The following is a 24,790-nucleotide window of genomic DNA, read 5'->3' on the forward strand; positions in this document are numbered from 1 at the left end:
AGTATTGTGATTTAGACTGCCTTTTTTTCTTTCACTTTGAGTTCTCTTCATAATAAGTAAAGAACTATTTAGAATGAGCTCATTTTTTCACTTTATTGGTACTGAGAAGAGGTGACATGATCCAAGTGTCCTTTAATGCTCCATGACAACATGTATAATCAAATGAAAGACACAAGCTCAGAACCCTCATTATACAACGTATTCTGGGGGATATAATGATGTCTCTCAATCCTTGACCTCTCAGAACTTACAAGCTGGTGGAGGAAATAGAATATATACCTGGATCTCAGTATGGCTCCACCTCCAAAATCTTTAACATCCCATCTTATACCAGCACTTTTTCCCTCCCAGCTTTCGTGCCACCTGCTCATTAACATCATTAGGACTACCAGTCCCTGGTCTCTATGTTTTTTGATCCATCGGCTTGGTTTCATTTTCCTTGCCACTCAGCTTACATACTAAGGTATATCGCCTTAGCCACCCCTGCCCCAAGAACAGCACTATCTTGAACCTTTATCTTTCCAATTCACCTGCCCTGAAGACCTCCATCCACTGGTCATGTTCAATGTTCAATCATTTGCCTTCTCTCTCCGGATGGTGGGACTGCCCTAGACAAAGCCACTCAGCATCCTTTCATGGGCAGTTCCCTCTCCCCCTCCTCTCACTCTTTCCTTTGGAGATGACCTTGCATTTTGGCACACAGAAGAAACTATTAAATCAAAACTGTCTTCCCTTGAGCTGAGCCCAAAGACCAGTTGCATTCTGCATCCATCCTCACTCCATGTCATCCAGTTTCTGAGGGGAGGTGACCCTGCTCCTGTTCTCTAGACCCACTGCCTGCTCCTGCCTTTATACCATCCAATATCACCTATCTGTAACTTTGCCTGAACTATTATCTTTTCCCCTCAGAATAAACACTAGTCTACCATCTCTAGAGAAGCCTTTCCTTTGAAATACATACTCTTCTAAACGACCACCACTTGCCTTTCTTCTTCCTCCCCACCTCCACATTTCTAAAGAATAGTTCTACCCTGTCTCCACTTCCCCTTTCCCTCACCTGGTACAGTCTGACTCCTCCCACTCCAACACCTAAACTGTCCCCACAGAAGTCAAATGCAGTGACTCCTTTTCATTTCTTATCTCACTTGAACCCTCAACTGCATTTCGCCATTGTTGACCATTCCCTGTCTTGAAATATTCTCTTTTCCGGACTTTTTGGGACCCTCTGGTGTTACCTTAATTATCAGAATGAATACACTGTTGCCTTCCATTCAGGGAAGGTAGAGCTGGAAAGGCTCTCAGCGGGCAGGGGGGCTGGCACTTTTAGGGGAGTGGTGGCTTGGCAATTGTTAGACTTAAAATCTGCTAGATTAAGTTTTGAGGACTGAATTTCTTCCCAGAGACTAGTTTTGTGTACTCTCTGTCAAGCTGACTGATGATTTGATGATGGAAGTGGAGATGGAACGCAACCATAATAATACAGAAAACTGTTTGTTCTTTTATCTTACTGAAGAAAAGGTGTAGTGGAGACTGGATCAGACTATAGGAACTTGTTGACAATGTTGGAATTTCCTCCTTTGGGGTATGATTAGACATGAGGGAAGTGGAAGTCAAGTCATCTGGCTCTCCCTCAAGTGATCTCCAACAGCTAAAGCCTCCAATCAGCAATTATTCCATTTAATAAGATAATGAAATTTTCACTATTTTTTTAAAAGATTTTATTTATTTATTCATGAGAGACACAGAGAGAGTGAGAGGCAGAGACACAGGCAGATGGAGAAGCAGGCTCCACGTGGGGAGCCCGATGTGGGACTCGATCTCGGGACTCCAGGATCATACCCTGGGCCGAAGGCAGGCACTAAGCCGCTGAGCCACCCAGGGATCCCAAATTTTTCACTATTAAAATAATATCACTCTTTAATTTTTAGTATCATTCTTGTGAAGTACAATTTGGTACTTAGCTACATGCTGTCTATTGGCTATTTTGATTCTCTCTTAGTTGGAAGTAATAGATCCCCTATCAGACTGCAAATGCCTTGAGGTCAAGGGTCCTTTTTGGTCTAATTCTCTTCTGTCTTCTACAGTACTTACCATAGGGCTGAACACTTGGGAGATGCTTTTAAAAACCCTGTTGTTGAATTTTGCAAGAATGTTAACTTTGCAATTTTCAATGGGTTCTGACCAACAACCCACTGAATGCAATATATTTATTCTAGATTGTACAAAAGTGTAATGTAAAAAATAGTTATTTGCATTTTATGAGCTGGAAGAGAGGCAGGAACTCCTCAATACCCAGGGAGAATTTAGCACAAAGCTGAAATCGCCCAATACTTCCTTAAGTATATTGTACATGAAAGCCAGAATCCCAAACAATGTTCCAGAGCTAATTTGGGTTCTCTTTCTCTTTACAATAAGTCTTATAAATCCTTGTAGTTGACCTCCCTAGGCCAAACATTCCCAAAGTCCTTGACTGTGGATAGCAGGTAGGTCTTTGGGGGACCTTGGATTAGGCCTTTCTCCAGTCAGGCAAAGAATCTGAAAAGAAAAGGAAATCACAGGTAGTCCAGTGCATTTTTACCCTTGCGTGGTTTTTCCAACAAGGCTCTGAACCGCTTGTAGTCTTCGATTCTCTTTTTAAAGAGTTATTTTATTTTTGGAGAACTGTCCACTTTTCTTAGCTTTGCAGCCAGATGGTCACCCCTGACGGGAAAGATCGCTTTCCTTTAAAAAAAAAAAATGCTAGAATTTGATGCAGGGCTTGAATAACAGGTTTACCATAGGGTAATCTCTCAGCCTTACAATTTGTGGTTAAAAGATGACGGAAAGGGGGCCCATACGTTAACCTACAAAGACAAGAGGGTGGAGAGTCACTCCCCCCGGCCCCCTCAGCCGACTTTGCGCTGGAGGCTGCGGCTCCTCCGAGCTCAGGGAAGACGGGCCCGGCCCTCCGCTCACTCGGGAGGCGGAAGCGAAGGTGGTACCTGAGCCAGGCGTGAGCGCTCAGAGGCGGCGTGGGGCCGCCACTCACCTGGGAGGAGGAGCTGGCTGCCCGGCCCACCCAGGCGGGGAGGAAGGGCGCGCCTCGGGCTCGCCAGGTGAGGAACCGAGGCCCGCCCCGCGCACCTCACGAGAGGCGGGGCGCGGCCGCCGAGGACCAGCAGGGGGCGGGGCCGGCCCGGGGCACCTGCGCCGACGCGGAACGGAGGCAGCGGGTCACCTCCACTCGCACTCACCTGTGCGGGGGCCGCCCCCCCCCCCCAGCTCACCTGGGCCGGCGGAAGCTCGAGCCGGGAGCAGCCCCCGCCCCCCGCTCGCCCTGCGCGGAGGGGCGGCGCCCCCGCCTGGCCGACTGCGAGCGCCAGGCCACCCGCCCGCCCGCCCGCCCGCCCGCCGTCCCGGCGCCGCCGCCATGACCTGGAGCGCCGCGGCCCGGGGCGCCCACCAGCCCGACAACACCGCGTTCACGCAGCAGCGCCTCCCCGCCTGGCAGCCGCTGCTGTCGGCCAGCATCGCGCTGCCGCTCTTCTTCTGCGCGGGCCTGGCCTTCATCGGCCTGGGCCTGGGCCTCTTCTACTCCTCCAACGGCATCAAGGAACTCGAGTACGACTACACGGGCACCGCGGGCACCGGCGGCTGCTCGGCGTGCGCCCTGGCCGACCGGGGCCGCGCGCCGCCGCCGCCCTGCTCGTGCGCCTGGCACTTCTCGCTGCCGGAGCTCTTCCCGGGCCCCGTGTACCTCTACTACGAGCTGACCAACTTCTACCAGAACAACCGGCGCTACAGCGTGTCCCGCGACGACGCGCAGCTGAGCGGGCTGCCGAGCGCGCTGCGCCACCCGGCCAACGAGTGCGCCCCCTACCAGCGCCGCGCCTCCGGCCTGCCCATCGCGCCGTGCGGCGCCATCGCCAACAGCCTCTTCAACGACTCCTTCTCGCTGTGGCACCAGCGCCGCGCCGGCGGCCCGTACGTCGAGGTGCCGCTCGACCGCACCGGCATCGCCTGGTGGACCGACTGCCACGTCAAGTTCCGCAACCCGCCGCTGGTGAACGGCAGCCTGGCGCTGGCCTTCCACGGCACCGCGCCGCCGCCCAACTGGCCCAGGCCGGTGTACGCGCTGAGCCCGGACCCGAACAACACCGGCTTCGTCAACCAGGACTTCGTGGTGTGGATGCGCACGGCGGCGCTGCCCACGTTCCGCAAGCTGTACGCGCGCATCCGCCAGGGCAACTACTCCGCGGGGCTGCCGCGCGGCTCCTACGTGGTCAACATCACCTACAACTACCCGGTGCGCGCCTTCGGCGGCCGCAAGCTCGTGGTCCTCAGCAACATCTCGTGGATGGGGGGCAAGAACCCGTTCCTGGGCATCGCCTACCTGGCCGTCGGCTCCCTCTGCATCCTCGTGGGCTTTGTCATGCTGGTCGTCTACATTCGCTACCAGGACCAGAACGACGAGGACGAGGATGAGGAGTGACTCGGGGCGCCCTCCCTGCTACCTGCCAGAAGTCCCCCTGCAAGCTTCTCGGGCTAACCCACGTCGACTCCAATTCCAAACCCCAATTCCAGCCTCGCCTCACTTCTCCTCCTGTTGTGATGCGGGGGCCCGAGGGAGGAATTACATGACACCGCCGTTACCAATCCTCCCCACCTTCACGGTCTCTCCAGTTGACCTTGGGCTCCTAGAGCCCGCCGCGTTGGGGCGTGGAAGGGACGGTAGAGATTCCTGTTCAACTCTTCCCTGATGAAGAGCCTGAGACCCAGAGACCTTAAATAATCCATGCAAGGTCACGCAGCCCTTCATTGGCTCCTGATTCTGACTCTTCACTCTGGTCACTACAACACAGTGCTTTTCTTGAGGGGGTGGGGGTGGGGGAGGGGATGTCGGGGAGAGAGCGAAGCCCACAAATAACTTGCCGAGGTGCGGAGGGGTGGGAGAGAATATATTTGGTGAGTTTTAAGTCACAAGATTGTAGGTGGGCTTGTAAGACTCCAATAATTGGACACAGATTCCGACAAGACAAGGCTGGAGTGAGAGACACACACACACCCCCCCTCCCCGAAGCTGTGTTTTAACAAGCCTGTCTGGAGATTCCTCCTGTATTCCCTCCAATTCGGGAATCACTGTCCTGAACCAGGGAGGGAGCAAGTACAACACTGGATGTTTCCTTCCTGTGTCTGAGATTGGGCCTGAAACAGTGACCTGCATCCCGCTTTTCAGGTAGCGATTTGTTCCCAGGGGCAGCGATACAATGTTGCAAGTTTTGTCCAACATCCTGCCTGCAACCTAGAAAGCTCTCCATCATTTGTGCAATGAGTGGGGACAAAACTTGCTATCTCTAGAAATCTGGCATATGGATTTGCAGGACAGGGTTTGTATCAATTTATTTAATATTGGAGGGTTAAAGTGGGAAAAAAACAAACAAACAACCCAAAACAGTTTGCCAAGTACGGTATAGAAACTTGGAAATGCCAAATCACTTTGCACAGCTTGGAGTCAGGGTTTTAACTTGATAATTAGATAAATGGAAGGGGTCTTCGAGGGAAAATGATTTCCCTAAAGTCTGTGTCTCCTGACTACTGACTCAGCCCTCCTTGTCATCTAAATTATTTTTTATGCTTAGAGAAAAAAGTTTTCCTTTATGCATACAATTGCCCTAGAGTCTAACAAATATTTTTTTTTTTAAATCTGTGTTCTCAAATGAAGGATGCTAACAAATGCTAAGGAATATAGTCGTATGTTATCTAGAATCTTAAGAATTATTTTAAACTTAAAGATAATCTTATAGTCTGACTACCCTAAAATTACCCCATTATATGTAAAGTTATTCTAAGCAATAGATTTTTTTGAAATTAGTTTCAGGGGTAGAATTTAGTGATTCATGGGTTGCATCTAACACCCAGTGCTCATTCCATCAAGTGCCCTCCCTAAATGCCCATCACCCAGTTACCCCATCTCCCCGCTCACTTCCCCTCCAGCAATCCTCAGTTTTTTTCTTATGATTAAGAGTATCTCTTATGGTTGGCTACCTCTCTGATTTCGTCTTATTTTACTTTTCCCTGCCTTCCCCTATGATCCTCTGTTTTGTTTCTTAAATTCCACATATGAGTGAGATCATATGATATTTGTCTTTCTCTGACTGACTTATTTCTAAAATTTCTAGGTTTTAAAGAATCACCTCCTTTTTATGGCAAAGCAAAACAAAAACCCCTGGTTTTTAATATTATCTTAACCAGTTTTATTTCCTGAAAGTAAACAATTACCTGGTATTCTGTTGGAACCGCCCGGTATCTGCTCTCTTTTACAACTGTTTTCCAGTTACTACTGATTTTGTTCACGCCTGTACTGCAGTACAAGACATTGACGTATTTTTTTTTAGTAGCCAAAGAATATCGAATCGCATTGAATAATTTACATTAATGTTATTGTACTCTATTCTAGTTTTTGAAAATTAATAATTGATGAACAGCATGCACAATCAGTGACCTGTCTCAGACCTTTTGAAGATATTGTGAGTTAATACTCTGCCCCACTATTTTACAGAAACCAAAAAATATTTTGGTGACTCTGGTGTACTGGCTTCTCACTTTCTGAGTGCAACACAATTTCATTGTCAGATTGCATATTGTGATTTTAGGCTATGAAAATCTGATCGTTATGTGTATGTGGATAATTTTTATTTATTATGAATGTTTGATCAAGTAGCTTACTAGCCCAGCTGTCTTTATGTTCAATAAGAGAATTTACTACTTTACTGTGTGGCTGAGAACAACCATGTATTTTGCTATCCTTTTTACAATATTTAGTCCATTGCTATAAAATTTTTAACGAGACTACAAAATTTAAGGTATTCTGATTCAATCAATGAATGTGGTTCCAGGCCCTGTTCTCTGGGCTTCTCAAAGAGAATAAAGGTTATGTTTGTCTTACCTTTGTTATCATGTTTGCTTAATTCTTTTGAACTATGCTCTTAAAGTCACAAACGGTACCAACCACTTTGTTTATTTGTTATTAGCAGGTTTTTATTACAGGATGAAAATATCTTTCAAAATAAGGCTCACAGTGAACTCAGTCTTTCACTGTTAACTTCCTAAGACAGAATTTGAACTTACATGAACATAAACAGTAATATGAATTAGATAATCTTCAACTATTACTTGAATTTGGTAAAATGCAGTCAATTAAAAAAACTGTGAAAATTTATTAAAGAATGTTATTGTAGCCGTCTTCTCCATTTCTGCATTTTACTCAAATTCTAAATTGCAATTATTTGTTGGGTATTTTGGACTACAAAGTCTCAAAAACTTTACAAACAAAAATATGAAGCATTTTCCTGTGATCCCTGTGCTGTAGCATTTTGTTTGGTATCTCAGGATTCCGGTTGGGCTTAAAATTTCATGTTGTCTAGTAAATGCCCCTAGCTAGAACTGTGTCTTCTGGAATGAGACAGAAGCGATTGAACCTCAACAACTGGACTGGAAATGTGCTTTGATCAACCTTGTTAACTAAACCACAAACAAAAGAGAAACAAATGTGGTCGGTGGGGATTCCCAAAACAATAACATAACAGGAAAGACTCCAGGTATCTTCAGGATCAAATCAACTAAACAAACAATTTGCCAACTGCGATTATTAAAAATCAGAGGCAGAATAATAATCTGGGATTTCTGTTAGTAACAAACATGTTACCTTCACAATGTATAACCACAACTCTTTCTGCCACACTTTAAATCTGTTGCTCTTTTCCTGTCATTGAAGATCTCAACAACCTTGAGCAAGTTCTCAAAGTTATTGGTAAAGCTGCAACATAATCAATTCCTTATATGCTGTTGGTTATAAGTCATCACTGACTATAATGATCGTAAGTTCTTGCTTATTTTTTCAGGCACTTCTTTTCCTTTGCATCCCAGATTTTTTTTCCTCCATAGCTAAAACATAGCTGACTGATTTTAGATGACAGATTTTAAAACTTCAATTTTTTCCTAAGAATTAAGCAGAGTAGTTTTTAAAATTTCATTAAGAAGGCCTTCATGAATCTCACTGAAAAACATACTACCTTCCTTCGTGAAGAGATCGTACAAATGAGAACAGCCCTTTGTGCAAAGAATTTGCAAAAATTGCTAATAGCATTGACTCTATGTATATAGCCATTGCGAATCATTGCCCGGATAAGACTAACAACATGTATTCAAGAAAAACACTTCCCTCCCTCCCGGTTTGCCACCTGGCACTATGATTCCCACCATGTAGATTAAGTCAGTGCAGCACGCTGCATTCCTTATGTCATGTACTTGGCTGACCAGCTCATCATAGGACAGAGAAAAACGTTGGAGGTGATGAAACCCAGCAGAGACTATTTGCAGACTTAGAGATAAAAGAGAGGGAATAAGAGGGAAAGACAAGGCTTAGAGCACGAGACATTTTTCCGAGCCAGCAAGGTGTCCAGAAGACAGGGAAGGGGCTGGCGGCAAAGGGAGCCCATCCCAGAGGGCAGAGCTTACCAGCAGGCTCATGGGTGTCAAGGCCTTTGAGAAATTCAGTAAGCAGTGGCTCACCTCCTTCTGAACTCCTCAGCTTGTCTTTTTGATCAGTTTGAGTGTGATTTATCTTTTTCCTTAGAAGCAAAAAGTATTACTGTCAAGAACCTTTGCTAATAGCCTTGCCCTTCACAGTGAGCTCTTAACTAAGTTCCCATTAGAGTGGCTGAAACTTTACATTACTGATGAAAACTGTAAATGATGTGTCATTAATAATGATACTTTGTTCTCCTAAAAGGCCTTTGTTCTGAATGTCCAAGGTGCTTAACACTATGTGGTCTCATTAATCTTACCCATCAACATGCATGAGCTTTTAGAAAGTCATCAACACTGACGAGGAAGAAATATATTCCTTTCTCATATTCCTTTCTATTTTGCTCTTTTTTTTTCCCCTCAGAGCTCTCTTTAAGTAGTGTTCTAAAACAAAAGCATAAGTTCTGGATATGGTAATGATAGTCATTGAAATGGAACCACTTAAGTATTTTCCAAGGAAGACTTAATTCTTGTTTTGATTTTAATAGGTAAATGTCAGTTACCACTTGCATTAAAGAATCCAAAATGGGAGAGGCAATGCTGCCTATTCATCATGGTCGAATGTAAAATACTTTTTACTCTTTTCCCAAAAGGTTTTAGGAAGTAAGACTTATGTTACATTAACATAATTTGCCAATAATTGACTTATGGTATTCTCAAGTTTTACCTAAAGGGACAGATTAACTCATATGTTCACTTTCCAAAATCTTTAAAAACAATACTGAGTATCACATACATAGATGGCATTGAACCCTGCCTTCCATCCAAACTCACGTTTTCAAGGGCCTAGGGGACACACCTAAATATCCTATAGGTAGCATAAGCTGCTTGTGGCTAGTGCTAATTCACTGGCCTCTTCTCCAAGTGCATTCTTCCAAAAATGGTCCTGGTGGGCAAAAATGACCCCTCTATCTCTCTCAATCACTCAAACCTAAAATCTGAACTGATTCCTTGACTCCTCCCTATTTCCTTTTACATCCAAATAGTTATCAGATCCTGTTGCTTCTATTATCCCAAGTGTACACTGAGTCAGGTATCTCTGTCACTGCTCTGGCCCAGGTTTTTATTATTTCTCATCTGACAGTTAGAGGAGCCTACTAACTGGGTGGTGGTTTATCCTCCACATCCCAGCCACAAAAAGCCAACCAACACATAAATCCCATCCCATTCCCCTTGGTTTAAAATCCCTCACATCTGTGCACAGCCTACAGGTTGGCCTCGTTCTAAATCTGTACCCCCTTTGCTTCAAGGGCCCACCAAATTCCAGCCGTATTGAATGAATGAATCTAAGAGGCCTGAACCTAACATTCTTACATCTTACATCTTGGCCCGTGCTGGTCTTGCTTCTCCACCTGACCACCCAAACCTCCTCATTCGTCCTCTAGACCAAGCTGTGCCTCTGTCCTCTGTGAAGTGCTCTGCAAGTACTCTTTGCTCCCAACCTAGTCTTGCCTCAGTGCTTATTCGTCTCTCAGAGTACTTATGTGTTGCCTAGAGATTGCTTATTTGCTTATCTTTCTCCATATCAAGACAGTTCGTTTTTTGATGGCTGAGATTTTTTTCCCCTCACTTATCTTTATTATTGCCAGTGCCAAGTTGAGTGACGAGCACACGGTGGGTCTTCAAATATTTGTTGAAGGATGATGAGGAAACCAATGACTCCATTCCTTTACTACCACTGAACATATGATTTCCTATAATATATGAGGAATATTCCTCAAATATGCCTCAAAATAATCAAGGAAACAAATGAAATGTGGATGCGACACTCTAACATCTGAAAATGTAAAGGAAGAAGTACTGGGAAGGCACATAAATTCCTAACAACACAAACATGCTAAGCTTAGAGTTCCCATCTGGGTGACGTAAATGTGCAAGCAGGTCTTCCTCCATAAACTTATTTGCAAAAATGCACAGCGGATGGGTTACCTTAGTCCATTGATAGTGAGGACAGTTACTTGATACTCAAAGGTAATCAATGTCTTTCCTATTAAACTGAGTAAGTTAATGGAATGTTTACATTTTTGTAGGGCTTCTTTATGGAGGTGAACGTCTATACTGTAAATGAACATTGTTTTCCTCTGCCAGGTAATTACCCCAGAACCCATTTAAATGAAAATAGCATTTGTAGAGAAATATCCAGAAAGGAAAGCAAAAATAAATGGAATTGTAATTGTCCCATTTGCCAGCTCATGTTTGGTTTATAACATTTGGCACATCTTGATATCTACATAATAGTAGTTTTAAAACCATAAATAATATTTTACAGAGGTCACACCATAGTTATTTAAGTTCAGGGGTTTATTTCCCTGAGCACTAAGTAGCTATGAATGAATTATGTTTAGTCTGATCTGCCACAGAAGGGCCATAAACTTCCAAGTCATAGCAAACCATGGAATATTACTTCAATACGTCAGGAAAATTGTACATGTAAAAGAATAATGCATGATAAGGGAAAGGTATTTTTATTTTTTTAAAGTAATATATGTTACTGGGCAGCAGCTATAAAATCTTGTTATTATAAACTTTCCTCTGATTCTGGAAAACAAGTTAAGGGACAGCTTTGCATTGTCAGCCCGAAGCTGACAGAGCAGGCCATGGAACCAGAGGAAGGGCCTAGGAAGGCAAGTTTGGCCCTGAATCAGGAACAGTTTCTCCTCCTCAGCACCCCATATCTCAAACCAATGAAAACAAAGAAAGGCTGCAAGAGCACAAGAGATGGTTTTACAAACTCCTCTGCTATCGGGATTCTCCTCTGGGGATTCCCAGGCAAGTGATTTTGTAGATGCTCAGAAGTGAGGGTAGAAAGAGGTTTTAGCATTAGGCTCAATTCACTCTTAAAATTATGTCTAGTTAAAACACTTAAATGAGATTGTGAAGTACTTACAGCATACCAGACAACCCACTAAGTAATGTCACCGGGTTTTCTCATTCAATCTTTACAGCCACCCCAATTACCCTCATTTTTGCAAATGTAGAGACAAGAGTTTTGCTAAAATAAACTAGTTCAAGGTTACACAGTTTGGTGTGAGACAGCCAGGATTCTAGCGAGCTCTGGTCGGTGTGACTTCAGAAGCTCCCTTAGTTACTCAAAGTCTACAGGGACAGGATCCTATGAAATAGACACTATCATCATCTTCATGTCCTGGATGAGGGAGTGGAGGCTCAGAGAGGTTAGGTAACTAGCCTCAGGCAGCTCAGATAGTAATGGTGAGTCAGTCAGTGCATCAGGCTGAGAGGCTATCTACTAAGGAACTCAAGGCCTCATCCTCTATTTTTATTTTAGTTTTTTATTAATAACGATTAGCTATGAATATTAAAACTAATCTTATGAAGAAACAAGACTAGTCAAGAAATCCCTGGAAATGAAGAACAGTGGTAAGGGGAAATTAGGAGGGGGAGGGGGACAATACTGCTTAACTTACTGGAGAGGAAGACTTAACAATAAAGCTTCAGGAATTTGCACAGAGTGATTGCAGTGCAGTGACAGACAACTAGATCATTGGGACAGAAAAGAAAGAGATTCAGACAATGAGGAAAAGCATGAAAAAAAAAAAAAAAGATTATCATCCAAGAGAGTGGTTGCCCATAAGAGAGAAGGAAGCAAATGAAAGCAGAGAGAGGCAAACAGGCGGATCTAAGGTACTGGTAATTTTGTTTTTCTTAAACTTGGAGGTTGGATACCCTGGTGTCCATTTTGCTGTTGCTTCCGAAATTGTGCACGTAATGGAAACTAATAACATCCTGGGGGATTTACCCTGTGCTGATGGAAATCCGTGGCCGGGGTTCTAAGACTGTACTTGCACGATGCCGTTAGACTCTATTGTGTCCCATGCTTCTATAGACTCAAGTATTAGGACATGTTATTCTTCAGCATTTGTTACCTCATTAAGGAACTTGGGAAAAAATTTCAAAATGTAATATTTTCTTTAAGTTGAATCATAAAAATGACACTAGGTGGACGACTGCCCAAAGCACTGGGTTTTAATGGAAAGTTCCAAGGAACAGAGGCGCCCCTGCTGGTCAGTCCCTGGGAATCCTGAGCGCTCTGACATTCTCAGTTGATCCAAATGCTGTAAGAAGGATGCAAAGCTCTGCGCAGTGCTAGGAGGGGATTAGAAGATGCCCCTCCGGGACTCAAATCTCCACATCTTCTCCTCACTGTCTTTCATCAGAGCAGAAAAAAACAGGAGGAAATGCAATCTAACCTAATCTAATTTAATGCAGATATCATGGGAAGGGAATGAGTCTTCTTTTATTTTATTTTATTTATTTATTTTATGAGTCTCATTTTAAACACATTTCCTTGAATCTGTTGCCAAAGGTGAACTCGTCAGCCAGGCAGTGGGGCTCGGGTCCCAGACCCTTCGCCTGTCATAAAGCTTCACATTTTTCCTGTGTCACACCCCCCAGGGCTGGGACACATTTTATAGAACTGTGAAGACGAGGTTTCAACTATGCTACCTTCCATTCATCTTGGCCCTGCTGACCCTGCCAAGGACTGTGATCAGAGCCTGACTCCTGGGACACAGAACGCGGTGTACGGTTTCTCAGGTGGACGCCTGCCCAATCCGAAATGGGAATCCCGCTTCTAAAGGTGTGCACTACTACTGCCCTCCGCTGGACGGACATAGAATTACCAACACTTTACCTCTGGACCTAACCCAAGTGGGAAGGGGAAAAAAGTCTGCCTTTATGCGATGTGCATGCTCATGTGAAATATTAGTTCCAAAAATTAAAGTTCCCGAGATTAAATAAAATACAAATTCTCTTAAACTGCATAATAACTCCATGAGTTTTAATACATCCCAACTAATCTACTGAAGAAGAAATTGGCATGTTTAACTTTTATTCAAATAATATAGAATATTGTCTTCAAGTCTAATTGTAGTGGTTACTACTGATTTAAATTTTTGTCTCTTAAAACATCTGTGTTTACTTTAGAGCTATGTCATAAAGGAAAAAATATTTTTTTAAATATTTATTTATTGGGCAGTGCTGGTGACTCAGTGGTTTAGCGCCACCTTCCGCCCAGGGCGTGATCCTGGAGACTCGGGATCGGGTCCCGCATTGGGCTCCTTGCATGGCGCCTGTTTCTCCCTCTGCCTGTCTCTCATGAATAAATAAATAAAATCTTTTTTAAAAAATTTAATTAATTAATTTATTTATTTGAGAGAGAGAGAGCACAGTGGGAGGCACAGGGAGAGGGAGGGAGACTCTCAAGCTGACTCCCTGTGGAGCACAGAGCCTGGTGCGGGGCTTGAGCTCCTCCCCCTGAGACCAAGATCCCAGCAGAATCCAAGCATTAGCCCTTAACCAACGGTGCCACCCAGACACCCCTAAGGAAAGATCTTGACATGAATGTTAGAAAAGTACATGTCATCTACTTTGTTGTAAGCTTAGGTACAAAAGACGAAAAAGATTGTTACTCTTCTTTTTTCTTTTCCACCAAATAACTTTGCCAATAGGCATAAATATGTCATTTTATATTACAAATTGTGGAGTTTTTTTTTTTTTTTTTTAAGTGAAGGAGTAGGAAATATTGGCAGGCACTTTTCTCAGGAACTATATGAAATTTCCTCCCAGCTTGCCCATAGCCACATCTTTCAAGAAGAAAGCTTCCAGAGTCTTTCTAAAAGCAAAATAAGTATCCTCACTTAGGATCCTATGAATTGGTTACACCGAGACAGTAATTAAGATGTGGGTGATTTTAAACTTCACATACTTTCCTGAGGTTGATGTTGAACCCACGAAATAGCGATAGAAATATTTGAATCTTGTACTATGCTTTGATACCAAAACACACCATATTTCTTTCATTGTAAGATGTACCTTCCCTCCCACCACCACCACCACCACCCACACACTTTAACACCTCTAAAATCAGAATGTGCCTCAAGTTCCTGGCTTCTAGCTAGCCATAGCAACTTATAATTGTGCCACTTAAACTCACTGTCAGCCAGGTGATGGTCATGATGTAGTTGTCATTGTGCTGCAGTGTTGTATTTTGGGACAAAACACTGCATTGTGTACAACAACATAGACATTGATGATTCTGTCTCCAGCGGGATTTGGAAGAGTTGGACTCTGTACAGAAGTTTTAGGAGAACCTTAAGTTATTTTACATGTGTTTTCCTTCTTTATGCCTGTATAAGTATGATACATAATAAAAATCTATCTAAAGAAGTATTAAAGAATCTTTTTAATAGGGGCAAAATACACAAATTTAAATGTAAGCAATTATTAGGTTTATTTTTATTGACAGCAGTTTTTTTCTTAGTGGTACATAAAATAATGGTACACGTTATGATTGATGGCATCTTAAATCCAATGAATTACATAGTCTAATAACAGAGCAACAGAAAGAATGCTTCTGAATTTAAAACCAGATGACATGAGATGACATTAACTGAAAAGGCATATTCCACTCAATTTCCACTGCTTGCACCATCGATCAATTTTGAGAAGGAAATGGAATTTTAAAAATCCTCTCACTCCTCCGATGCGCCCAAATATTAGTAGAATAAAACAATGTGCCAGCTGCCAGGATAGATCAGTCCCTCAGCCTTCAGCATCCCACTACAGTTATTGGCTACCGGCCAACCAACCTTCCAGACCACAGAGAGTGTAGGTGAAGGGCTCTGAGATCAAAGCCAACACGTAACTCGTCTGATGCGGTGTGATATACCTCCCTGGAAGGATGCACAGGAGGATAGAGTGTCAGAAGAGTGAGAATACTGAAGTGTCCTTCCCGGCCCCTGAGGTCTCCTTTGGACCAGGAAGTTATGCTGGGTAGACAGACATCACGGCTCTGTATATTATGTCTCTGTGCTCTTTCAGTATGAGTTGTATGTGAGTGTGTGAATGCAATGACCAAATATAAATCAGAGTTATTTCTGTTGACAGGAAATAAAGGTAGACTATCAGACATACTCAGAGCCAATATCTTCTTTCATGTTTTTCAAAGTTATAGGGAAAAGATGTCTTCTATTATTGTGGCTGTCTTGTCAGAGCTCAAACTGAGCCAATTCCATTACACCTCCCTCCATTCTCTTCGTGGCCAAGAATAGAAATCATACTGTGATAAAACATTGCCAAAGGAGAGCTCCAAATAAATGCCTCCCAGTCAATTTAGACTCAGCTTGGTTAAAGATCCACTTCATCCCCACCCTCTGCCACCCCGCCTAAGGAATCAGGTTTGGGTTTGTTTTTTTCCTTTAGAAATTGTGATTCCTATTCCCTACCACTAATCCCTTACTTCTTTTCCTAGACTCCATTTCAGAAAAGCTTATAATATCAGATTGTTTACATTTTATTTTCCAGAGAGAGAGGGGGAGAGAGAGAGAGGATGAGAGCAGGAGGAGAGTATGCAGGGGAAGGGACAGATAGAGGGAGAGAGAGAGAGAATCTTAAGCAGGCTTCACACCCAGCCTGAGGTGGGGCTTGATCTCACAACCCTGAGATCTTGGCCTGAGCTGAAATCAAGAATCCCTTAACCAACTGGGCCACCCAGATACACCTATTAGTTTGGGGGTTTGGGGGGTGTTCAAAAATTTTTTAAAGTACATAGACTCTTGTATGCAATTTTCAGGTCTCCAGTAGTACAAAATTGTACACACATATGGAGAATAGCAAGTTTACAGATAGGCGTACAAAGTTGTTTCTGGTTGTACATTCTTATGAGACAATTCCTACCTGGCCCTTCCAAAGATACTTCCATCTGTCTTCCCTCTGGACCCCCATCTGAGTGCTGAGTAAAGCCACTGTCTCCAGAGGCTGGTGGACCATTCTCCCACTAGTGTTTCCCCAAAATGAACTCCACCCTCAAAAGTTCCTTGAGTTTGAAAACTTTCTTACCTGCTTGCTTTATGAAGCATCAGGGTCTATTTGGCACTGCATACATTCTGGAATGATTTCATTTATTTATTTAAAATATATAGAGAGAGGACAACAGGGAGAGGGGCAGAAGGAGAGGGAGAAGCAGGCTGTCTGTTGAGCAGGGAGCCTGACCCGGGGGCTCCATCCCAGGACCCTGGGATCGTGACCTGAGCCAAAGGCAGATGCTTAACTAACTGAACCATCCAGGTCCCCTGGCGCTGCATCCATTTTGGATCTGTCATTTTTCTAAAAGCCTTAGTAGTCCTTCAAACTCATCCCCCATCTTCAAGCACCCCCTTTTCAAATTTTGGGCCTCTCATCTTGGCGCTCTCTCTCAATACCTGCTCTTGAGCCTAGTGTCATCATAGACAAATATTAGGACAGAACAGCAACAGGGCAACATTTCAGTTTTGTGCTTTTGAACTCAGACAAAAATTATTCTAAATTGACAGATGATTTGGAGTAGGGAAATATTAAAGGTATTTTGCATGGTGGAATGGTGACAGAGGCAATCATTGCATTGGGAGGTGGAGGTCCTGGATATGGTCAATTTCTGTCCCTGCATGTGACTTGGGTAAATTACTTAATATTTCTTGCCTCCTCCTCCTTGGAATGAGGCTTTGGACTGAACCATTAGTTGCCTTCCGGTGGTAGAATTTTCAACTTGGAATTCAGGAATTTGTGTAGTGGACTAGGCATAGGGCTGATTTTTTTTTTTTTAACATTGAAGGATTGAACATTTCCCTGAAATGTCTTCCGTAGTTTATTTCTATTTTCATGAGATGCTATATGTAATTGTTTTGCTACAGTGTAGGCAAAATCCAGGGTCAGACAGGTTAAAACAAGGTTCCTTTCTTGCTGGATTTCTAGAGCCTTTAACATGCTAATATGCTTATGAAGTTCCAGGAAGGAGAGCAAGTGCTGCAAAACAATGTAAACATAGTTGAACACCTACCCTTTTTTGTTGTTGTTCAAACACCAATTACTGTCTTGTAGACATAGGGTTCCACGTAAGGCGTCTCAGAGAATGGTGTCCTAGGCATGGTTTCTGGAAGACAAATGCAGTTGTAAAAATTCCAAGAGTTCATAACAAAGGAGAGTCCTCTTATTTTTTCCACTGAAAAAAAATGTAAAAGATCATATTGAGGTTTATTTCAGACTTGGTTCCTTCCAATATCAACTTGTAACCTTTAAAAAACAACAACAACAAAATAATTATATGCTTATTTCGTCCCCAATGTGTGGGGGAGAAGGAACACCTGGTGTCTTGGAGATATATTTTTTTTAAGATTGTATTTATTTATAAAAAAAAATAAAGATTTTATTTATTTATCCCTGAAAGACACACAGAGAGAGGCAGGGACATAGGCAGAGGGAGAAGCAGGCTCCCTGAGGGGATCCCCATGTGGGACTAGATCCCAGGACCCCAGGATCACAACCTAAGCCAAAGGCTAACGCTCAACCACTAAGCCACCCAGGTGTCCCAGGGTCTTGGAGCCTCTTCCTACTCCACTTCCTACTCCTACTCTAGCCCATCCTCCCCTTCTCTTCCCTCTTTCTTTTCACTAACCACACCAACTCTTCTAAAATGCAAACTGAGCTTGATCATTGGAATAGCTAAAATCTAAGGAATCCAAGCCTCTATGTTTCACTGCCAAGTACTCTTCCAAAAAGTTCACTGATCTTTGAAATCAGCCAGCCCCTAAGCCCGCCGAAGGGGGTCAAGAGAGTTAAAAGATTCCAGATGGGGCCAGAGCAGCCTCTCTAATTTCTTCTACCTCTGTTGCTCATTCAGGGTGTGACCTGTACAGGTCACTAAATCTCTATGTGCTTTCAACTCCCCATTTATAAAATTTGGCCAATACATATTGATTTCTAGGATGTTTAGAGATACTTGAATTAAAGTCACTACAAAGAACTAATTCAGTACCTGATTTTTCTGTTAATACCAGTGAAGGCTATAGACACAACTCAGCAGTAGGAAAGCAGCAATGTATGAGAAATTGCAGAAATTGACCAAATCAGACTTTCTTAGCTCTGGAGCCTCTGCTACCCAATTAAATCTGCACATTTACATTGGACAACATCTAGTTTATAAAGGCAAATATTTAATTAGTGGGACCCTAGAACTGGCAAGGCTACTTCTAATGCATGTAACAAGATACTCTAAGCTCGAGAAGTAGACCCTGTAAACTTAAATTACCGCAAAATTATAAAGTTTAACATAAAAATGGAAAATCCTCAAATAGCTGTTTTGTGCAATGTTCTTAACAGACAAGACTGCCTCACAATGGAACTGTGTAACTGCTAGCAGCAGGCACTCCAGGAAGATAAAATAAACTGGCTTTATGGACCTGAGGAATTGATTTTTAATGAGACTCTGCTTGGCTGTAACGGCATCCTGAGAGAGTGATCCAGTTTCCATGGCCTCTGGTACACAGTTATAAGGTGTGGAGTAAGGACTTAGTTAAACAGTGCTCATGCATTTGCCTTTTTAGTATATGAAATTAAATTAAATAAGGATGTTATTCTAAGACATACTTCGGAGAATGCATGGGCTTGTGTGTGGACACGGGCACACACGCATGCTGCTGTACTGTCGATGCTTTTCCTAAGACATGTATATTGTATATACATGTATTGTATATTCTGAATGTTAAAGGACTAAAACTTTTGAAATTATATGAATATGTTCATATTTCTCTACCAGAGTATAAGGACTCATAAACTGTAAGATATATCTAATTCTTTCATATTCCATAACCTGGGTTTCCTGCTGACATTATATATAACACACATATAAAATATATACACATATACACACACATTACAGCGGATGTGAATAGGATGGGTACAGGTAGAGATATAATATAGATAACCAACAATATAGAATGGAAAAGGCAGTGCAGCATATTAGTTAAGAGCTTCAGCTTCGAATATTGCTTCTACTACTTTCTAGCTGTGTGTACCTGTGCTTGCTCATCAGCTTCTCTGAGCCTCAACTTCATCTTAAACAAATGTGGATGATATACCTATTTTATAGGGTTGTAATAAAGATCAAATGACATAGAAGCATGTAACAATTAGGATGAATCTTAGCAATATAATGTCAAGGGAAAAAAGTTAAGTCTCGAAAGATTATATATAGCATGTTTTTTTCAGAAAGTCAAAGCTCAGTAACATATAAATCTATATGTTTAAGAACTCATACAGCATCAATAAAATTGCATGTAAAAAGAAAAGGGATGATAAACACAGGTTTGGGGATGATTATGACTTTGAGTGGGGAAAAGGTGGGAGAATGCTTGATTCTCCCCCATAGAGAGGATTATATAGTTAGATGAAAGGTTACAGCTTGTGTTATAGCTTGTGTTTGGGTGACTTGCAAGTACATATGATAAATAGGAATAACTACCTAACTAAATAAAACTAGCCATGCGTGGACCAATGATAAATGATAAGAATATACTGTCAACCAAGAAATATGACTAATCTAGTTTGTACACAGGAGGGTCAAAGAAAACAAGAAGATTAAGTGAAATAATATGTCATAAAATGATTATTAGCATAGTCCTCAGTACAGTCCTATGTGAGTACTGTTAAGTAGTTGGCTAGATATTTCTTCATATATCCACATTCTCAACCATAATAGAGTCAACTTCCCCAGCACGATCAATTCCTCTTCATCTTCTCTATTTCCTGATTTTTTCCTTCATCTATCTTCTCTGGTTGCATCAGCTGTATTTCCAAAATCCTTAACTTTGTGATTTTTAAAAACCTTGAGGTATAATCTACATACAATACCAGGTATAGATTTTAGATGCTAAACTCGATGTGTTTTGTCAATTCACAAACATAATCATTATTCAAAACAAAATCTAGATCATTTCCATCGCCCCAGAAACTTCCTTTGTGACCCTTTCAAGTCAATTACCCTCCTGCCATAGGCAACGTCTTTTTGATTTCTGACTTCTATGTCCTTGTAAATTGGTTTGTCCATTCATGGACTCAATACAAATACAAACACAATATATATACTCTCTCATATCCAGCTTCTTTTGATTAACCTAAAGTTTTTGAGATTTTCCATATTACTTTGGATGGATGGTTCATCTATTTTTATTGCTGAGTAGTATTCTGTTGTATGACTATGCTACAATTTGACTATCCTCTCTCTTGTTGGCGGACATCTGGGTTGTTTCCAATTTGGAGCTGTTATGAGTAATGCTACGAACATGCTCATATGATTGTTTTTGTAGACATATCTTGTTATTTCTCTTGGGTAATAAGAGTGAAATTGCTGATTTGTAGGGTAGATGCCTGCTTATCTCTTTTGAGAAACTACCAGTTTTCCAAAGTGGTTGAATCATTCCAAATCCTTAATTTTGTAATATCTAACTCCACTGCAGGGTGATTAAATAACCACATGGACAATGACCCACTTGTGTCAGGTCCATGTCTTTTATCAACTCCAAAAGGATTCCTAGACCAGGATAATAAAGAAAAAAAAAGATGAATGTAAATGGCAACAGATTAATTTAGACTTGTCTGATGGCAGAATGTACAAGATCAGAACAGCAAGAAAAAGTTCCCTGCTGATTTAGACCACGAAACGAATCATTTTTAAGAATATAAATTCGTGAAGTCTGAGCCTAAATCATAGGTTCCCCGGCTGTGTGGATGCCCCTTTCTGTTCTTGGCTTCAACAGACAGCCTGAATAATCTTTTGCGGGGGGAAGGGGTGGATGACCGATGGTAGGGACATTAATTGTCTTCCATTGGCTGGTTGCTTTGGCAGTAAAGAGAAAAGCCTGCCCTAGCCCCAAAGAGCTTACATCTGTTTCCCATACAGCTTAGCCACCCATGCTGCTTCAACCATCCCCTTCTGCTGTCCAGGCTACCACTTTATTGATTTTATTCCCTCTGCCCTTTTAAAAAGATGAAAGTTCCTAAAAGCTTTTGCATGCAAATATGTGGTTTGTATGCATGTGCATGTTGGTGACAGCAGTGGTTTAGTTAACAAACTAAGCAGCAGCTAGGTGAGCCATCTAGGGTGTGTGTGTGTGTGTGTGTGTGTGTGTGTGTGTGTGTGTGTTAACCAATTACTCTGGGATTGTGCACCCCCAGTCTGGTGGAACTGGCAGAAGCACAACAATTAGGATGTGTTGACAACAACTTAAAGATAATTAGTTGACAATGACTTGAGACCTCATTAACCCCTTTAACACCTCATGGTTTATGCTTAAAATGAAATACTTAAAGATGGTAGGAAGGATGATTTGTCTTACTAGCAGCAGTTGCTTAGGTATAGTTAGACTGTGTGATACTTCTTTGATACATCTTCCATTATTTTGTAACCACCAACAATGATTATCTAAAAAGGTTATCATTATTCTGTAGAAATCAATAGACCAGGGATTTGTACTTTCACTCAGGAACCTATTATTTTGCTTTTTCCCCAACAGCATCCCACTCTCATCCAGCCTTTTAAACCAAGTGATGTACAAACTTTATTTTTTAAGTCAACTTTTCATTCTTAGATTACATGGATTGATAATGTTAACTGTGGCTTTTCCTGAAATCCCTCCAACTGGGAGTTTAGTGCCTACAGAATTCCACCATGAGAATACACAGGTGTGTGTATGTTTGGTTCTGCAATATTTCACATATCTGCTAGCCTCATGCTCCAATAAACAGAACAATTGTTTTTATTTTTCTTCATGGGTTCTCAAAAATGTTTATAGATAGATGGTCTGATGTAGAGATTCCCTGATCTTCCAGAATGTATTCAGTTTCACCCAGCCTCTAAAATAGATGCCATTTAAACCTCTAGAGGCCAAATTCAGTAGTTCCTTTGTTCTGAAATATTTCTGAGGCAAGAAACTTCATTGCATCTGGGCCAATCCAATTATACTACATATGAAACTGCAAATAATCAGGCAATATTGTAATATCTGAGAAAGTTTGAAATATGCTTTATTTTGATTATAAAATGTGAATCACCTATAAATCTATAATCTTAATATCAGTTGTACTATTTAGACATGCAACCAGTTGTCTGTTTAGATATTCCAACCATATATTTGATATGGAAGTTACATATCAGTGAGGCCAAAACTACTAAATTTGTCTACTTCCAGGACAACGGTCCTTTACCTTCTTTGGGCCAGAGATTCACTTGCGAATATAGTGAAATCTATGGATTCCCCAACACAAAAAAAGGGCTCCAGTCACTTATATACCATATTGTTTAGACTTCCAGGGATTTATGGATTCCAGATTAATACTCTTTTATCATCAGTAGCACAGGGATGATTTTTAACCTTTCAGACATGTTGGTGGTAATTAATCTATAAAACTAATGAAGGGAAAGTGGGCCAATTGTGAAAAGATCATCTTCAAATTGGAAGTATGATTTGAGAGAACTACCTTAGTTAGAAATCCAAACAGGCCAAAAAAAAAAAAAGTGCCTTGTTAAAAAATAAAGGTGAAGTGTGCAATAGACATTTATTGAAAAGACTGACCAAAAGCTCTCGACAAATGCTTCTCACAATATAATCTATATGAATCCTTCAGCTGAATTAACAGAGATGTTTATTTAGAGTATAGGCCCCACATTTAGCCAACTAAATTGACATCTCATCTGAGGGGTGCTGAGGCCCTGCCTTTCAGTTTAACAAATTTCCAGGTAATTCTCAGGCATGGTTAAGTCTGAGACTTTGTCCTTGCACTCTTATTCTTAACTCTCATTCTTACATCTTTTGCAGAGTACTTTATTTACATTAGTATCGTTAGTCAGTCACTATGAATGCAGATCTTCCATAAACATCAAGAAAATGCTTTTGATAACGCCAATTTGGATAGTGGATGTCATTAGGGAGAGAGCCCTTGGAAGGCAGCTGCAAACAATTGTCACTCCACTGCACTTACCATCAGAGTCAGGCCACTTTAGATTGGCCCATCACATTGTTTCATTTTTTGGTACTTACTCATTTGTTACAACAAAAATTAAGTTACAGGGAAGGAACGCTGTGACAGGATAATGGACTCCTGCTCAGAAGAAACCAGCCTGCCTCCAATTCATCACGGCATTTATAGTGCATTAGAAGACATTACAGTGACAACATCATTCCTTTGGGGCAGGAAGAAAAACCAGATTGAGTGGGAAAGAGGGAATTTACTTCATGAACTTGGCAAAAGTGAAATAAAAATAGAATTCAGGAGTGGTTTAAATTGCCATGTTCAGCAAAGGACAAGGAAAAAGCTAACAAGCTCTGAGACTAACATTCCAATATGTTAAAAAATTAGCTTATTTCACCTTGCATCACACGAGCAGTTTGTGGGTTAAAATGGAAAGGTTGCCTGAGGAATAACAGAGAGGCATGGAGAAAATGGGCAAAGTTAAGGCAATTTAAAATGATTAAAGCCCACAAAATATTTTGCAAATATAAAATCCTGGAGAGAAGCTTAATAATAATATTTGTCCAATGAACTGGGCCAAAGATATCTATATTGTCTAGGTATTTTAATTGGAGGCCTGAAGTATCATTATAAAATCATAAGAAATCTATGTCTATGTTCTCATAAAAATAAAAATGGTTGTTTGATGTTGGAAAGTACTGTTTTGAAACGTGGGAGCTAAAGGAATGTGGTGCTGGGTAGGCATGTCTGCCAATTTAGACCTGGGAACTTAATAACTTTATAGTATTTTTACTAGTATACCCTACACTATGTTAAGCCTGGGGGAAAAAATGAGAGGCAACTTGGTAGAATGGGAACAATGTCTTAATTCTGGGATATTTTTGAGGTAACAGTTTTTAGACTCTAATTTTCATTAAAGTGATATTATTTCATAGATCTCAGATTTTTTTGACGGGGGGTGTCCAGTGTTCTCCTTAATAAAATATTTAATTCACTTAAGAATCAATTGGAACAAAAGCCTGTGTGGTCTCATTTTCTTTCCCTGTCAATCTGTGTTATTTCCAGGTTGAAAGGTAATTTTGACCATAAACATGGTTTCCATCACACATTTCTAATTTTAACCTATTTGTCTCTGTTTGATTTACATTGGGTCTAGAGCAAATTAACTATTGTGAGCTTTTATTGAAAATTAATTAGGTGGCTAAAGTGCCCATGGCAGACTCTGCCAGTACATGTTTCTCTCTGGGTCGCCAGCCTTCTCTAGTTAAAACACCTAGCAACTTAGAAAAAATCCATAAAACGAATGATATAATTAGTTCCAGAGTGGAACTCAATCTCTTTGAAATCAGATGCTTTCTTCTAGTGCTGAAGGGCCATGCTATAGCAAGCATTTTATGGTATCAGGGGATTTTCCTGGAGGTAAAGA

General features: G+C 41.6%; 1 protein-coding gene across 1 annotated transcript; it reads left to right on the forward strand.

The window, feature by feature from the left end:
- The first annotated feature begins 3,359 nt into the window (after positions 1 to 3,359).
- TMEM30B (transmembrane protein 30B) lies at positions 3,360 to 6,924 on the forward strand. The gene has a single exon (XM_055304571.1). It carries the CDS (start codon positions 3,410 to 3,412, stop codon positions 4,469 to 4,471), a length of 1,062 nt encoding a protein of 353 aa, XP_055160546.1. The 5' UTR covers positions 3,360 to 3,409; the 3' UTR covers positions 4,472 to 6,924.
- Positions 6,925 to 24,790: the final 17,866 nt, after the last annotated feature.

This window comes from Nyctereutes procyonoides, unplaced genomic scaffold, assembly GCF_905146905.1.
Source record: "Nyctereutes procyonoides isolate TBG_1078 unplaced genomic scaffold, NYPRO_anot_genome, whole genome shotgun sequence".
NCBI classification, from domain to species: Eukaryota; Metazoa; Chordata; class Mammalia; order Carnivora; family Canidae; genus Nyctereutes; species Nyctereutes procyonoides.